The sequence below is a fragment of the Protopterus annectens genome, chromosome 15.part0 (assembly GCF_019279795.1).
Source record: "Protopterus annectens isolate FY-2018-M chromosome 15.part0, PAN1.0, whole genome shotgun sequence".
Lineage (NCBI taxonomy): Eukaryota > Metazoa > Chordata > Ceratodontiformes > Protopteridae > Protopterus > Protopterus annectens.
Window position 1 is genome coordinate 567,248,771 of NC_056749.1, and position 18,866 is coordinate 567,267,636.

At 40.3% G+C, this 18,866-nt stretch overlaps 2 protein-coding genes across 2 annotated transcripts in view; both read left to right on the plus strand.

Annotated features, from left to right (window-relative positions):
- The window catches only part of LOC122789856, a 764,503-nt gene extending 751,024 nt beyond the window's left edge, over window positions 1-13,479 (plus strand). The window contains exon 6 of the mRNA XM_044057290.1: window positions 12,064-13,479. Within this exon, the coding sequence (XP_043913225.1) occupies window positions 12,064-13,479 (1,416 nt within the window). The remainder of the gene's footprint in view (window positions 1-12,063) is intronic.
- A 20-nt stretch (window positions 13,480-13,499) lies between these two features.
- The window catches only part of LOC122789857 (cell wall protein DAN4-like), a 556,600-nt gene continuing 551,233 nt past the window's right edge, over window positions 13,500-18,866 (plus strand). Inside the window, exon 1 of the mRNA XM_044057291.1 lies at window positions 13,500-15,785. Within this exon, the coding sequence (XP_043913226.1) occupies window positions 13,500-15,785 (2,286 nt within the window). The remainder of the gene's footprint in view (window positions 15,786-18,866) is intronic.

Consider the following 18,866-nt stretch of genomic DNA (forward strand, 5'->3'; position numbering starts at 1 on the left):
ATTGCATGATATTGCTAAAAAACTAGACTGTGCAGACAGATCTGTTCATGATAAAGAATTAATAATACACAGTTTTCATTATATCCAGATGTAAAGCAGTTATGTCCTGTCAGTACATTAATTTCTGAATTACAACAGCAATCAAATCTGTTATTGACAGAGTCCCCTGTAGATCTTGTAACTCCCTTTAAAAATTATGTACTAGCATGGAATGATGCCACGGCTACACATACAGATGAGGACAGAAACAAAGTTTATGATACATTGACAGAAGACTTTAATAAGTTTTTAAAAGAGAAACAAAATGAATTTAAAATGTTCAAAACTGACATTCAAGATCTCTGTCAAAAGTGCATAGGAGCTCTGCAGTCAACAGAGGAATTCAATAACGGGTATCATATATCCCTTAAACACTTACAGGTAGAAATGACAGACCTTAAACAGCATCTGAAGGAAAAGGAAGAAGAATTAGATGAATTAACAGAGACTAACCTCCAAAATACTATTTTGATATCCCAGCTTAAAGAAGAGTTAAAAAACACAAAACCAGTCCAAATTATAGAACAGGGACAGGGAACCACTACAGATTTATATACACAGTGGAATGATAAAAAAGGCATATTTTATAACATGCTTACATTTGAAGAATGGGTGGCATATACAGCAGGATCTGATATATGGACAGATGCATTACTTAGATGTTTCTGGATTTTCATTCCCAAATGTTTTAAAACTTTCATACAATTAAAGCAAGATGATTATCAGTTGAACACTAAAGTAGGACGTATGACAGCCGTTTTAATGGCATTTACACAAGGGCAGCCTCTCACAGCCAAATTATTAGATAATTTTAAAATTACTATCACAGATAAATTAATGGAACAAAAGTGATCATTTTAGACTTGCATTTCAAATCATATATAAAAAAACAGACAGAGACATGGGAAAGAGACATACAAAAACAGCTAATACATTGCTTCTTAGAACAAGTCAAAGGGGTTCCAGGGGATATTAAATGTATCTACGAAGAAAATTCTGATACCCTCACTGATTTGGTACAAAAACTAATGAGGGGACGGACTATGGCCGATGATGGGACTTTATACTCACACCATATCTTTGCATGTGAAGATAATAGTGAGCCATTTGAAGTAATTGGTGAAGTCAAAAACAGGGGAAGGCAAAGATGGTGTGACCAACCACCAGCTGAAAGAGCTGTCAGCACCACCAGCTCCTGCCTCTATGCTTGTAGTACCAGGATCAAGCACAGGTAATGAGCAAAAGGCACCAACATGCTTCTTTTGTAAAAAAAAATAGGACACGTTAAGCAAAATTGTGATCATTACAAAGCCTGGCAAAAAAAGAAGGAAGAACAGGGAGTGTTTCCAAAAAGAGAGCAAACAAATTTACAAGAAAAGTCAGAAAAGCAGGATCATGTACAAAAACCTTACAATATTAGTAAAAACAGTTATAAGAGCCATCAATATACAGGAAAAGGGAAAGTATGCCGGTAGATTTTCAAACGGTTTCACCTGTAACCAAACATTTGATAGAACAGGCAGAAGGAATAGCTAGGCAACAGTTAAAAAAAAAGATTGAAAACCTAAATATGTAGATCATTCAGACACAGAAGAAGATGACAAACAAAACATGAGGTGTGTCATATTGCATTTGATAATAAAGGAGAGGATGAGTGGATTTCCTTACAATAGGGATGTGCCCCCCCTACTCTGGTATCTTTCCTGACTAACTTTAAAAAGGGTCGAGATGGACAACCACTGATTGATATTTGGGTAGAGGGGTCACTGTGGAAAAATGTCTTAATAGACACAGGAGCAGCAGTATCTGTCACAAACAGACAGTTACCAGTAAATCCTATAAAAAGGTTTGCATTTCAGCATTTAATGGCACAGGATGCTATGCAGTGAGTAGCCAAAATGTGGACATAAAGTTTAGTCAAGAGGGACAAATATGGAAGGGTGCATTTTTAATGCATCCATCTTGCACAAATACCATTATTGGTATGGACATTCTAGGACCTTTAGGAATAGTAATTGATTTACCTAATGAAATTCTGTGGATGGGAGACGAACAACAAAGAGAGGAAGAGCAAAATACAGGTTGCTATGCAATCTCTCTACCTGACAAACCTGAAAAACCTACAGGCTATATAAATACAGACAGTGAGGATGTATGGAAGCATTTACAACAGCAATTCCCAAATCTATGGTCCAAGGGTCCCAGTGATTGTGGGAAACTAGAAAGCCCAGTAGGAATAGGAAGTGATCAGGACTATATACCACCTTTTCAAAAACAATATCCTATTCCTAGGGAAGCAGAAGAACATATGGAAAAATGTATTGCAGAATGGGAAAGAAGGATTATACAAAAGGCAACAGTCCTACAAATTCACCAATCTGGCCAGTTAAGAAAAAAAGATGGTAGTTATCGCCTTGTTATTGATTTACTGAAAGGTTAATCAATATACCACTCCTAGAGCACACTTGATTCCAGGAGTCCCAGAGTTGGCTGCACATATTAAGCCACAAAGTAAGTGGTTTACAGTAATAGATTTAGCAAATGTTTTTTGCAGTGCCACTCAGGAAAAAAGATTGGCCAAGATTTGCCTTTACATTTAAAAACAGCAATATGTTATGACAAGGTTACCACAAGGGTTTCAAAACAGTCCAGTTATTTTTCATCAGACAGTAGGATCCATTCTACAACATTTGTAAAAGGATGATTCAGTAATACATTACATTGATGATATTTTAATTCAGTCAGAAACAGTAGAGGAGCATGTACGGCTTCTTAAGAGAGTTTTTCATACTCTACAGCAAGCAGGGTTTAAGGTTAAAAGTGAAAAAATTCAGTTTATGACACAAAAAGTTAAGTTTCTAGGTACTATTATAAAACCAACAGGAAGATCTCCTTGCCCTGTATGTGTGCAAGGCATTTTACAAATGGAAAAGCCACTGACTATAGCAGACTTACATAAATTCATGGGAATCATGAATTACAATAGGGAATTTATAGAGGATTATGCAGCCGTGGCTGCTCCCCTATACAAAATGTTACATGAACAAAAGAACTCCACCTTTTTAGAGTGGGGATCTCATGAAGAGGAGGCATTTTCACAGATAAAAATAAAACTAGCACAAGCTACAGAACTAATGGCGCCCACTCCAAGGTTACCATTTGTGTTACAAGCAGCAGCAGGAAAAAAAAACACTGTCTGTGGTACTACTACAGGAATGGCCACATGGTAATGACAACAGAATGGAAAAAAACATTACGCCCAGTCACTTTCTTTAGCAGAAAGATGACTCCAGTGGAATTGGGTTACCATCCATGTATACAGCAGTTATTAGCCATTTACTGGGGTATTAAACAAACTGAATATTTGACAGTATTTTCCAGCATTATAGTACAAACACCACATCAAGCTGTAAAAGCTTTGATAGACAGTTTTGAAATGAATAAAATTACAGATGGTATTAGTCAGGCAGTCTTTGCAAAATGGATGGCACTTTTTGGAATGAAAACTGTTACTATACAGACAGGGGATAAATACCATTTGTCAAACCATATGGGATATGAAGGAAAACAGCATAACTGTTTAGAAAAGATAATGTCACCTGAGGTGCAATTTTTAGCATCTGATTTTGATCACTTTAAGCCATCCATCTTTGTGGATGGAGCACGATATTGGGACCAAGGCAGATACTGGACAGGATTTGCCATAGTTCCAGAGAATCCACAATTGGGTTCTCCTGATCTAATCAAATTACCAGGGCATATGTCAGCTCAAAGAGCTGAACTGGAGGCAGTATTGTATGTGCTAAAGTATTACAATCCTATTAACATTTTTTCAGATAGTGCTTAAGTAGTAAATTCTTTAAGACTACATATGGAAACCTGGGTAAGACGAGGATTTGTGGATAGTGTAGGTAAACCATTACGGCATGCTGAAGTATTAAAAGACATATATAAAGTTATAACAATGTCAAAACAACAAGGACAGTATAGCATCTTAAAAGTAAAAGCACATCAAAAGCCAACCAGTGAAACTTAAAGATTAAATGTGTTAGCTGATATCTTGGCCAAACAAGCAGCACAAAATGGAAAAGAACTTCCAGAATATGAGTATGCCAATGTAGAAATTAGTGTCTTAAAAGAGCTAGATAAAGAGTCAATAGAGAAAGACCTTGTAAATATACAAAAACAACAGGGCTTAAAAGAAGAAACTGATCAGTGCAGATTGGCAGGTATACCACCAAAGGAGTACTATGCATACACGACCTCCAAAGGGTTACAGTTGCCATATGTACCATTTCAGTTGGCACGCCAGTTGGTCAAGTTAAATCACCAAATACTGGGCCATATAGGAACTGATAAGTTATGGGCAGTTGTAAAAGAAAAGTATTGGAACCCAAATTTAAAAAAGGTCTGCAAACTGATTATAGAAGAATGTTTAATCTGTCTTCAGGTAAATGCTAAAAGCAAAGGCCTCAGTTACATCGAGTACAGCCAGCGGATGGGCCATGGTATGCAGTTCAAATAGATTATGCAGGTCCATTACCAACAACAAAGGGAGGTTACAGATATCTACTAGTAGTAGTGGACGCCTTTTCAAAATGGGTAGAAGCAATTCCTACCAAAACCATGACAGCAAAGGCAACAGCAGAAGCCTTATGGAAAAATATTTTCTGTCATTGGGGATGGCCACGGGTTATAGAGTCAGACAATGGCCCACAGTTTGTTAGTGATCTCATTAAACAAATGTGTAATTTGTTAGGCATACAGCAAATGTTTCATGTACCATACCATCCACAATCTAATGGCATTGTAGAACGTATGAATCAGACGTTAAAAGAACGTCTAAAAAAGGCATGCTTGGAAAAGGGCAATACATGGGTACATCATCTGCTTGGTATTTTAATGGGTATTTGAGCAACACCAAACAGCAAAACAGGTATTTCCCCATATGAAATAATGACAGGCCGCAAAATGCCCATACAATTACCATTTGATCCAGATTTACCTAATGGTAGGCCCATGCTAGAAATTAGCAAACATCAGGAATGGCTAAAACAACTTACTAGTATATGTGACTATTATGCAAGGGAGCAAGCGTTCCATCTATGGAAAAAGGTGCCAATAATACCAGCTGAAGAAAACCTTCCCTGTGGAACCAAAGTATTGGTAAAAACATTCCAAATGGAAGGACCATGGGCTAGCAATTGGCAAGGCCCTTTGAAGTAGTGGAACAAATTGGACCATTAGTGTACAAAATCAAAGGAAAAGAAAAACAGAACAATGTTGGTACATAAAGATCAACTAAGAATGATAAAAATAGTGAACAATGTAAATCTGATTAAATGTATTCTTTTGTAGGTTTCCAACAGAGAAAACCCTAATGAAATTGACATGGTTTAAAGTGCATCCTTTTGGAAATCCAGTTTCGATGACCAAAGGCAAAATGATTCAACAATGGAATTTCTATTTAAAGGATGTTTTTTTTTAATTGATAATAGCTATTATACTAACTATTATTGTATTACTTAGTATTAAATTATACTTACAACCTGTTAATCAAACTGTAAAGTTACATAAGAGAGAGAGTAAAGAAATGTGGAAAAATGAACAAGACTGGTCACCATCTTTTAACACTTTCTTAGCAAGACAATGTTGGTATGCAAAAAGCATGAATGTTTCTAATTGTTGGGTATGTAGTTTAATGCCAAAAATAACAGGGGTAATGCCTCTAATACCTATTCCACTAAATTCTCTTAGTTGGAGAGTATTAATAAATGAAACAGGAGGTCAAGTTATAAATGTACAATTACGTAAAGCAAGAGTACAGTTATCTGCTATAGTACAGGGGATCACATGTTTTCAACAAAATGGAACTGTTCCAGTGGGTAATAGCAATTGTATTCAAACAATTGAAATGATAAATTTTCACAGCCACATACCAGTACGTGGAGTATTTTCTCATGGTTTTCCTATTTTAATACCAATTAAGGGTCAGTTAATATTAAGTGAGACAGTAGTATTTCACTTTTCACAAAATGACAAAAATGACTGTAAAACTAATATTACATGGAGAAGTAAAACAGATAAAAACTTTACAGTTGTACATGATAAAACTCCTATGGGGCAAGTAAATGGCAGTCTGGTAAATAGCAGTGTTGCTCTATCAGGTGGGTTATATTACATCTGTGGTAAATATGCTTATAAATGGTTACCAAAGGGATGGGATGGCACCTGTTATATAGGATTAGTGGTACCAGCAATGCATCATGTAAAAGAGTTACCAAAAGGAGACATTAGGAATACAAAAAAGAAAAGGGATATATTACCTGTAATTGAAAGTCCAGAAAATCCAGTAGACACCTTAGATAAATCACGTATATATCATCAAAATCTTGATTATATTAAATTAAAAGATATGGATTTAGGAGATGATGTAATCTCTGGAGCAGGTATTTTCCCTTGGTACGGGGCTGCAAAAGCCATCTGGGAACTGAGAAAACTATCTAAACTAGTTGAGGTATTGGCAAATGCCACTTTCAATGCAGTCCTTGACATTACTGTCGAAATGACAGCAATACGAACTATGGTTTTGCAAAATCGAATGGCATTAGATTACATATTAGCATCACAAGGGGGTACATGTGTTTTAATAGGAGAACAGTGTTGTACATTTATTCCAGACAAAACAGAATCTGTAAAAGCACATTTAGAAGTGATTGCACAAGTGTCTCAACATACTAGAAAAAACTGGAATGATGACTGGAGTGAATGGTTTAGTAATCTATTTACAGGATGGACAGGAAAAATCACTGTATTTTTAATTTCTTTTATTGTTATTGTAATGCTTGGTTGCATATTATTTACATGTATTAAAGTCTGCTTAGCAAAAGCTAGTCAAGTTACTGTTGTTAATTGTCATAATGAAAAAGTATTACCAAATAATGCTGAATTTATTTCTCTAGTTTAAAATAAAAGACGGAATTGTTAGTGTGCTCAACAATATACTAAGGTTGAAAGTAATTTTGCTGCAATTATGCAACATAAATGTATAAGATAAAGCTTGCTTAAATGTAGAAATAGAGTTTAGTAATATGTAATCAGCATCCATACTAAATTACCATGGCTTGGAAAAGGAATCTGCTGAATGGACATTTTTCCCTTACAGACTCAAAACAGGATGTATGCAAGAGCAAAAATACAAAATCTGCTTTTAAAGAATGGACATTTTTCCCTTAGACTCAAAACAGGATGTATGCAAGAACAAAAATGCAAAATCTGCTTTTAAAGAACAATGACATGTTATTATGCATGGAAAAACAGGATATGGCACAAGAACAGATTTTTTTATACAAAGATCCAAATAAAATACAGGATGTTCACACTGTCAAAAGCTGATCTCTGACAATGTGTTTTCTCAAAAATATGTTTTTCTTCATAAAAAACAGGATATGCTTATCAGCATTGGCACAAGAACATATGCTCATATACACAGATCCAAATAGAATACATAACAATGCGTTTCCTCAAAAATATGTTTTTCTACATGGACATCAGGACACTGTTACAGGATATTCACAGTCAGAAAAGCTGGTCTCTTACAAGACATTGTTAAACAAGGAAGCTTAGTATTGTTTCTACAGGACTAAAACTGTATATAAAGAGCTGTATAAATCCAGTTATGTTAGAGGTATGATAGGGACACAAGTCCTAAGGTAAATGTTATATCTCTCACATCATCTGTACTATACGAGAAGTAAAGTTGGAACAGTACTTTTAAGCTGCAACGTGGTTCCGTTTGATTTATTATAAAAAGTTATTTGTTACTGATCTCTAAAGTTGATGCTGCAAAGTATATTCTCTCATCAGTGTATATTCTGCAAGTTTCTGTATGCAACAGACTGTGAATGCAAATATAACCAGACTTTGAATTTTAGCAGAATTCAGCCAGCAAGACTGAGTGTCTTAAGAATACTTCAAATCCATCACACCAAGCAGTAAGCAGCTCCATGTAATTTTTTCACCATTCTTACCCACTTTGCAGGTTAGCCATGACCCTGTGGAACACCGCCTTGAGCAACCAAGTGCATCTACAAGCTCAATTCCTGCCGGCCAAAATTCACTGGCAGGCAACTTAAGCAGAAATCTCCTAAACCCACACAAGTGGAGATTGGAGCCCAACATCTTCTACCTTCTGATCCAGAGGTGGAGGACACCAGAGGTGGATTTTTGCCTCCCCCGTTAAGCAAATACTGCACCAGGAACCCTCACAGCAAGGCCTGGAAGGTGGATGCCTTATCCTTTTCAGTGGGAAAACCTCTGAATCTATGCCTTTCCCCCTCTGCCCCTTCTCTCAAGAGTACTAAAGATAAAACAGGGCAATTCTTATTGCCCTAGACTGGCCATGCCAGCACTGGTACCCACTTCTGCGCAGCCTGACAATGGTGCCACCCTGGCACTTGCACCAGACTTCTACCCTGCTGCTTCAGCAGGAGGGACAGATTTTGCATCCACAATTGCAAACCCTAAACCTTGCAGCCTAGCTTATCCCTTGAATACCCCACCAGCAACCTTCAGCAAACAGGTACTGGATGTCATTCTGGAAGCCAGAAGGCCTAGTACTAGGAAATCCTATGCTGAAAAGTGGAAAATATATTGTTTTTGGAATTGGTTTAAAGGAAAGGACACAGCAGTGCCCTCCTTACCTCTAATCCTGGATTACCTAGCAGAGCTACTCCACAGAGGCCTATCCTCCCTTAAGATTCATGCCTCTGCCATCTCAGCTCATAATACTGAGCCACCTCTATTTTCTCACCCCCTCAGCAAACAATTCCTGAGAGGGGCTAACAACTTAAGGCCCTTTAGGAGAGCACTCACCCCTGCCTAGGACCTCGGTTTTGTACTGGAAAAGCTCACGCTTCCCCGTTTTGAACCTGCTGCCTCAGCAGAGTTAAAATTCCTCTCTTGGAAAACTGCCTTACTTTTAGCCATTACTTCAGCTAGAAGAGTGTCTTGAGTTACGGCCACTAATGACTGTGGAACCCTTCATTATTTTCCATGCTGACATGGTTTCCCTCAGGACTAACCAGTCTTTTATCCCTAAGGCAGTATCCAGTGTGGCTCTAAACCAATCCATCCATTTACCAACCTTCTTCCTGAACCCTCAGAATAAAGGGGAAAGGATCATGCACTCCTTGGACATGCACAGTCAGCTCAGGTTCTACCTTGATAGGACTAAGCTTTTCAGAAAATCTGACCAACTGCTAGTCAGCTTTGCTACAGGGGCAGAGGTTAAGGCCATTTCAAAGCAAACCATTTCCAAATGGATCGTGCACTGCATCCATTTCTGCTACAAACACCATGGAAAACCTACCCCGCTGGGTCAGAACACATTCCACTAGGGCTACTTCTACCTGTGCAGCATTTCTCAGGGGAGTCCCTACCAGGGACATTCTGGAAGCTGCAACCTGGAGTTCTGTACACACCTTAACCAAGCGTTACCACTTGCCTATCTTTTCCAAATGCAGGGCTGGATTTGCTACAGCAGTCTTGCAAGGCCTACACTAGCCAGCCCTAGCACTTCTTGATTGCCTCCACCCAAACTTAGCTTTGAGAATCGACCCAGGTTTAATGACTGCACCAGTGAAACATGAAGAACATAGTACCGTTGTGTACACTTACCATAAATGTAGATGTTAGAGTTTATTCACTGTTGCAGTCCTGGTTACTTTCCCTCCCTCCAGCCCCCTGGCTTTCTCCGTCTTTCTACCTCTCCTCTCTATGGCCATTCCTAATGGCATTTGGTATTTAGTTTTTACTGGTGGTGTTCTCATCATATATTAGCTCCCTATTTGTGGGCTCCTGACATTTGGGGCAAGAAAAACTGATGGAATGGCGTCGGCTGCCTGTTTTATACACCAGATGACCTGACTTCATGGAAGAAGCGACCACATCCAACGCAGAAATACTACGAGACTGGTATTTGGGCTGACTGAGTGCTACCTCCAGGCAGATAACCCAAGTGTGATGACTGCAACAGTGAATACACTCTAACATCTACATTTATGGTAAGTGTCCAAAACTGTACTTTATATCCCATATAGCTAAGGCCAACAGCAGTGATCTTTCAGACATGTACTGTTATGGTAAGTTCAGCTTGCACAACTGTACTTTCCCACAGTTTCCATTATTTCTATGTAATTTGCTCCCTCCCTTTTTTAAAGATCCCTCTTCCCGTTCTTTTATCTTTTATAATATTCAATGCTTCAAATGTAGTTGGTTTAAATTGATTTCCATTTTCTAGTAAATTCCTCTTTTGGCAGTCAACAGCATTCAATTTATTGTCTTACTATTATGTCTAGGCAATTCAAATCCAGTATCCCAGTTCAAAAAAGTTATAGCCATTTGCTAACCCAGTATTTGACAGACTACTCTGTAGGGAATGTTTAAAATCTGCCAACCCATCACACTCCCAAACATGTTCCCAGTTATATTTTTCTTCCCCATTGCACCTCCAACATTTGCAGACTACCTGAGGAAAAATCCTCTGAAGTATGCTTTGAGTATAAAAATACATATGCAAACATCCTAAACCTTCTGGACTTTGTTGCATATTTGAGAGCTGCACATATGTCTTCCCATTTGCTTTTCTAGTCTATTCCCAATCTTTTCTAACCTCATCATATTGATTTTGTCATGCAATATTTTATGGGTCTGTATCATATGAGCAAATTGCACAAATTGCAAATGCTTATGTCGAATGTACCGGATCTCGAACATCCTATTGTGGGGGGATGCGCCACCCACTAAATGTATATTCCAACTCCGAGATCGCATTGCAGTGAGGAAAGGGCAAATATCCCATCTTTCACTGTATCGCAATCTCAGAAAAAGCACTTTGAGGTCCGGTATGTTCGATATGAGCGTTGGCAATTTGTGCGATTCGCTCATGATATAGACCCATATTTTATATGCCGTACTAATTATCTCCTTTAATAGGAGCTTTTTTTCTAGATTCTACTCAAAACTCCACCAGAGAGGTCTTTCTCTTAATCCCCTATCCCTTTCTTTTTGTGTCTGTACTGAAATCAGTCTCAGGTAGGGAATGACTAACGCATTATTTTTTTGGTTTAATTAAAGCCAAATGGTATACTTTGTGATAATGCAGATTAATGCAGTATGCAATGACTGTTTAACAGTGCTTCTTACAAAGTGCTACTGCATGCATTAGATTTATGAAATCCAAGCAATCATAGTGTTAATTAGGATATATATTTTTTGTGGCAGAAGTGTTGGCTTGGATGGGGCACTGTAGATGAAACTTTACTCATAATAGTAAGAGATTGGCAGCCAGGGTGAACAGGTTAGCAGAATTCCTTTTCTGCCGCAGGTAAAAAACAAAATGGGGAAAGGTTAACTGTGAGGGAGTTTTATGGCAGTTTTGTAAGTAAACATTTTTACTTGGAGGTATTTGATATTGTGTTACTGTAGGCAATGGTGATACTGAGGTCTTGAGATGAACTGTGCATATAATGAATGTTTAATTCCAAATAAACTACTCGTTTGAACCAGATATTCACCCAGTTATGTTTCCCCTGCAGTGCAGTTGAGCCTTCACAATGTTTTTCTTCTGACAACACAATTCTGCTTTAATCATATTTTTGGTTTTACCAGTAGTCAATTCAGTCCATTTTTATAAGTTTGGCCATCGTTTGTGCAGTTCCCTAGCTGAAACAGTGTTTGAAGTAGTCCTATAAAAATGATTTTGTGTACAGGCAGTCAACCTTCTCATTAATAGGTTGGAAGCTGCATTTCACAGGGAAGACCACCCAAACTGCAGAGGAAAGCAGATTTTGCAGAAAGCTTATGGACTTTTAAAACTAAAGTAGCCAGTTCTACAGGGTCTGGTCCCCCACCCCCAAACAAAATAGTTTATTCAGTTATACGTGAAGAAGTAGCTTGTGAAGTGTTTATATGTTTCATTCCTTCCAACTAAACTTTTTTTTCTTTCTCTCTCTCTCTCTCCAGGAAACTGATGTCCAGACTTTAAACTTGAAACAATCTCGGTCAAACAGGATTCTAAAGACTTCAAGAGGGAATCAAGAGCACACTTCTTTAAATCGGCTGCTGCTCAGTGCAAAGCAAAAATTTCCTCCCTCTCTAAATAGTCCAGATAAACCATTAGAGAATCTGCCCAGTTTTGGTTCTTTAAAGTTCGACAAAGGATCATTAGGAGTCTGTACTAAAAAAACTGTTAAGAGAATGGATACTGGAGCAAATTTATCAGAAAAGGGAAATGTGCTGGATAGAACATGGGTTAATGATGAAAAGATGTGTGAGAAAGTCAGTAGTGTTCGTTTCAGAGGTCCAGTAAGCAAGGAGACTGCATTAAATAAGCCGCAATACTTAAGTCAGTTGGGCTTGCCAGACTCTAAACACGCTACAACATTTGTTATTCTGGATGAGGAGGGAAATGGTATATTTCCTTCAGAACTATCAAGTCATGTTTTTTCAAAACAGTGTGTATCGGAATCTATTTCAAATGGGAGCATCGCAGAAAATGGTGCCAGAAACCTGAACTCTGTAGATCACAGTGAGACCTCGTGTTGCATTTCTAAAGATGGAAATTCTGCACTGGAGTCTAGCCATGTCTGCTCTCCTATAGAAGAGATACACAGTGACAGCTTTGAACACAATCCAAACATGTCTGCAAGCAGTGAATTCTTAGAGGGAAATGTGCATCAAAGCAGAGTTAAGTTTTTCAGCACTCCTGTACCTAAGCTGAGGTCAAATAAAATTCTCAGTCCTGTTTTTGAAGAGAATGAGTGTTCCTTGACTGAGATTCTGACAAATGCAGAAGAGGTTACAGCTGGTATGAATTTGAGAAGAAATCTGCCATTTGTAAAGACAGATGCTGTATGCCCTGAATCGGAACCACCCGTAACAACACCTTTGTTTTACAGTTTCTTCATGGAGGAATGCTTGTCTATTGTCAATCAGATGGAAACCAATGTTTCTTCAAATACAGACTCATGTGAACCTTGCCAGCAGGTGACTCCTGCAAAACGAAGTCAGGTGTTGAATATTTCGACCATTAATGATGAGCCTTTACCTTTTGATTCCTCACCAATGAAGTCTTTGTTGGCATTTGAAGCTGCAAAAGTTATTAGATCTTTGGAAAACAGCCCAGCAGTGGTAGAAGATTCTTTGCTTGGAATTACCCACTTTAGTATTTTGGATGTTGAAAAAATTAACTGTGAGTTTCTTGATGCACCTGAATCCAGGAGTGGGGATTGTCAGGAACAGAAGCTAATCATGAACAAAACTGGCATACGTCTGTCAATATCAGATGACTCCGACTTTAAAGCTTTAGGCAAAATAAAGCTGAAAGTGGCAGCACTGCTGTTCAAATTAACAGAGGATCATTTGATACACAAACTGTAGTCAGTCAATGTCTAAGTGAAATGCCTAATACAGAAAAGCATTTTAGCACTAATCACAGTCTTAACTTAAAAGTTGATTTTGACACAGAAAAAATGACTGGATGCATCTTAAACCTAGCTGTTCCCGATTCCACAGGGTATGGGATTTACTGCCAAAATGACACATGCATTCCGTCAGAAGCTTCCCATAGTCAGATAAGCACTGATTCATCTGAGTACACTTTTCATAATCTGAAGTCCAAAAGCAGAGAGGAAAGGGAAAATACAGTTTGTAGCTGTAAAGGTGAACCAGGTACAATAGAAAGAGAGAGTGAACCAATGACTGAACCCAATATTAAGGATATTTCAGCTGATAATGGATATAGTACTACTAGCAACTCTGAGAGTGAAGAAACTAAAGACCTGGACTGTGACTTTCAAGTGGGCTATACCGTTAGCGTGTGCATACAGACTGATCAAAAACATGTTGCTAATCAAACATGGGACGTTGAGGCTGCGAAAGCTGCTAATGAAACTCAGGAAATTTTGTCAGTCAGGGCTGCAAATGTGACTCAAGAATTTGAGCCAACGAGAGCTGCCAATGTGACTCAGGAGCTTGAGCCAACGAGAGCTGCCAATGTGACTCAGGAGCTAGAGCCAACGAGAGCTGCCAATGTGACTCAGGAGCTAGAGCCAACGAGAGCTGCCAATGTGACTCAGGAGCTAGAGCCAACGAGGGCTGCCAGTGTGACTCAGGAGCTAGAGCCAACGAGGGCTGCCAGTGTGACTCTGGAGCTAGAGCCAACGAGGGCTGCCAGTGAAACTCGGGAGCTAGAGCCAACGAGGGCTGCCAGTGAGACTCTGGAGCTAGAGCCAACGAGGGCTGCCAGTGAGACTCGGGAGCTAGAGCCAACGAGGGCTGCCAGTGAGACTCGGGAGCTAGAGCCAACGAGGGCTGCCAGTGGGACTCGGGAGCTAGAGCCAACGAGGGCTGCCAGTGAGACTCGGGAGCTAGAGCCAACGAGGGCTGCCAGTGAGACTCTGGAGCTAGAGCCAACGAGGGCTGCCAGTGAGACTCTGGAGCTAGAGCCAACGAGGGCTGCCAGTGAGACTCTGGAGCTAGAGCCAACGAGGGCTGCCAGTGAGACTCTGGAGCTAGAGCCAACGAGGGCTGCCAGTGAGACTCTGGAGCTAGAGCCAACGAGGGCTGCCAGTGAGACTCGGGAGCTAGAGCCAACGAGGGCTGCCAGTGAGACTCAGGAGCTAGAGCCAACGAGGGCTGCCAGTGAGACTCAGGAGCTAGAGCCAACGGGGGCTGCCAGTGGGCCTAAAGAGCCTGAGGTACCAAGGGTTGCCAGCGAGTCTGGGGGACCTGAGGTACCAAGGGTTGCCAGCGAGTCTGGGGGACCCGAGGTATCAAGGGTTGCCAGCAAGTCTGGGGGACCTGAGGTACCAAGGGTTGCCAGCGAGTCTGGGGGACCTGAGCCACCAAGTGGCTCTGTGGTAGAGGAAGTTGCACAGGCTGGTAATGCAACTCTAAAGTTAAAGGTAGTGCATGCTGTTTATGGGACACCAGAAATGGAGACGCTGCAGGCATCAAGGGGGATTATTGTACTGGAAAATGCACAGACCTGCTTAACTCAAGACATAGAAGTTTTGCAGAATGCAAGTAGTTTCTCAATTGGAACTACTTCTTTTATTACATCTACACCAGTGACTGGTGCAGGAAACTGGAGTTTCACAAGCGGGCATTCTGCAGAAAGCCTGCTTCTAAAAGATCCAACCATATCTGTGTTTGTTACAGAAGACGACAGTGTTGTGACTGCTACTTTTCAGGATATGGCTGGCCAGTCTGTTCCCAACTCAAATCTAACTGGTAAAGTTTTTGAGACTGAATGTCCTAAAAACAAAATTGTAAATGTGTCAAAGAATGCACTTAAGCTTCCAACTCAAGCCTGTGTTAGAAGGGTTGGCACACATGCTTTGCCTCATACAGTATACTCTACCAAATCTGATCTCACTAAACTGAAGTCTTTTGCAGTGACCAGATCCCAAGCTGTAGGCAGCAAAACTGGAGATTGTGCTATTGGGCTTCCTGCTAAGGGGCAAGGGCTTTCTGCAGTTGGTAGAAATCCCAGACTCTCGCTGGGCATGACAAAAATGACTTTTTTGAAGCCTTTGAGCCCCAGTAGGAGACATAGTGCTATTGGAATTCCTGCAAGTAATAACTCAAGCCATGTTGGACCAAGGGACATGTCGCATTCAGATAAAACTAGCAAGAATTCTGAACCATCTGATGCTATTCTTAAAGCTGGAATCTCAAAAGTGGTATGTTCTGTACATGAAGTGTAATTTAATTGGTAAATATTACCTGCACCTTAGAGTTAGAATTTGCTATTTACCAGACAGCATTGTAGACTGATACAAATTATAACGTAGGGCCAAAAAATGTAACTTGTGTACCTACCTTTCTGAGTTATAAGCTGAGTATTTCTTCAACAGTTAGAAATTTTCTTTTTTTTGTAGAATCCTACATTAAGGAGCATCTATATGTTTGGCTGATGCATACTGTGATGTAATGTATTGAGTACACACGTGAGCTCTTTGCCTTGCATGCCTGCCTGTTCATTTTTGCTGTACAGCTAGATCTTTAACTGTGGCATTTTGAGAAGCCATGCACTTGCCCAAGCACAAGTGTTATAGTGGGTATTAAATGAAAAACTAGGAATCAAAGCAGTCTTGTGTGCGCTGCCTCAGGTAAGAGCATATTGACAATGCTTAGAGGACCCACTCAGGTTGCTCAATGTTGAAGGAAAAAATGTTGGCCTGTTTGGAGAAAGTGATGCACAAAAGCTGTTTATGTGCAGAGCTTCCTCACAGCCTTGGCAACACTTGTGTAATGACCAGGCTGAGGCTCAAATGCCTTGAGTTAAGTTTATCTAATGTGGCTCACTGGATTCTGCATGGTGGGAAACTTGCCCTTGATAAGTGATTGCTCAAGCTTTACTTGGTCCTCAACCTCATGCGAAGACATTGGGATCAGGGGAGGTAGTCTGCTTTCAACCCTGAGGGTGCATCTCTAGTTTCTCGTGCTATTCTGTCTTAAAATAGGAATCCATGGGTAATTTTCTTGAGTGATCAGTAATGGATTAGGTATACTTGTGACCATGGTCATGCTCCTGGGACTGGTTCCAGACCCCATGCAGACCAGTAGGCTGTAGTCTAGGAGAGTCAATACCAGGGCTTTGCATTTCAGTTCCTGGACACTAAACATGTATTTCTGAAAGGGGAGCTTAAATCAGTTGTAGCAGTGCACAAATTGAGAGTTTAAACTAATGCCTGGATCAAGCATGGCACAGACCTGTCTACCTCAGGGTGCCTTTAGTTATTGCACATTCCAATTCTGGCTATTTTGAGGATTCAGAGGATAATCAAGTTACTTGTCTGAGACAGACATTGGTGGTGGGTCTGCTCCCCGTTAGCATTTCCCCCAGAGAAAACCCCCTCTTTAGAGATGCTTTCCTGATTGAGAAATAGCTTATACAGGCTTCCTTCTATTGCCTGTCCCTGAGAAGCTCTTTGCAGAGTTTGTAGGGAGGAAGTATGAGTCTTGCATTATCCCTTTATTGGAGACATTTATTAGTGATGCCATCAGAGCAGCATGGAGTTGTACTGATTTTTCTCATTTTTCCTAAAAGTTAATATTCAAGTATAAATGTATGTGCGTTGTACATCTTGCATGTTTTCTGGATTATGCTCATTTGGTTGTAAGGGCATGAAGTGGTGGTGTCTTGGGAGGAGCATATTTATGATAATGAAGCATTAAATCACTGCATATGATTTTGCTGTTTTAAAGAATTGCTAAATTTCAGTTGCTGGAGTAATGCTCAACATAGGACCCATCACGGTGTGCTTTTTCATAAAACAGCTGATGAGAAAGTGTATATCCGATGCTGTTTCTGTGTGTGTTCAACCTGTTGGTTATATAATATCTGACTCGTATCAGTGACCAGCCATATCCCAAAGATGGTTATATAGTATCTGACTCGTATCTGTGACCAGCCATATCCCAAAGACTTTAGCCCCTGGGCTCCAGCTCCTCTACTCATATCATCTTGCCCTACTGGGATTACCTCAGATCTTGTTTGCCGCATTCCTGGACTGCATCTTGGTTTCAAGCTCCATTGGGGTGTATCCTTTGAGTGCTTGTAAGCTATACATTGCTTTCCCTTTCCTCCACCTTAGTGTTCATTAGTCATTGGCAGTGTTTTTTTTGGATTGCTTTTATGTTAGTATTGGGTCAGGTAGTGTTTTTCTTTTGGGCTTTTCCTGCTTTGTGTGCATTAGGTATTGTCAGTGGTTTTTTTCATATGTAGGATACACAGTAGGACAGTGTGTTTGTAGTTTTATAGTTTGTGTATATTTTTAATGTGGAATATATATGGGCTTCAGGAAGTGTGGTGTATGGCCAGAAGCTCCCAAGACCTGCACGACCAGTTGGTTTATTGTCTTGGGGCCGTTCACCTTGATTCAGTGTGCTATTTGTAAGAGTTTTGGCACCCTAGCCATGAATGAAAGGAGGGAAAAGTTGGTCCTTGAGGGTCTCTTTCTGGCTGGTGATTTTTACTAGTCTTCTGTCCTGACCTGGTAGGATTGATGAAGGGAGATCAGGGTCATGAGGGATCTGAGGACCCTAAAACCTTTGAAAGGGCTCCTTTGTCCAGTCTGCCATATTTGAAGGTGCCAAGATTTTCAGCTCCTCCTGCAGTCTCAGCACCATCATGGGATCGAACAACTTTAAATCCAATCTCATGGTGCCGACTGCCAGGAAGGTTCCTTCCTCTATGCTCAGTGTCTAGAGTCTCTTCCTGTCAAAAGGAGCTCCCTTGGGCAGGGCCTTTTTGACATTCTCCCCCTCTAATCTGTGAGAGTTCTCTCCTGGATCATCTTTCTCCACTCCGACTCTGATCCTCCTAAGTTTGGTGTACGGTGCTCTGAGCAGGCAAGCCTCCATTGGTGGCTTTGTCTGCTCTGTCATTACAGTTCCGGAGTTTTATATCTGCTGACTTGCCCAAGCCCAGAGGCAGGACTGATTCTATTGGCATCTGCTTCTCGACCCAAGGCTTTGGCTCGATTGAGCTCGTTTCCTCCCTCTGGCAAGGTTATCTGAACCAGTTGTGTTACCATCCCTAGGGTCAGATCTGACAGCTTGGCCGATATCTGCTCCTTACCCCTGCCTTGATTTCCTCGATTCTGGCAGTGTCAGAGCTGAGTGGAATTTGTGGCTAACTCTTTGAGACGGTGGTTTCTGGGTCAATACTTCAGGTTTGAGTCTTTCCTCCCACTTGGTGCCTCTGCTCTTGGTAGTTTTGCTCCTGTCTCAGCATTTGGGCAGGCAGAAGCTGCTCT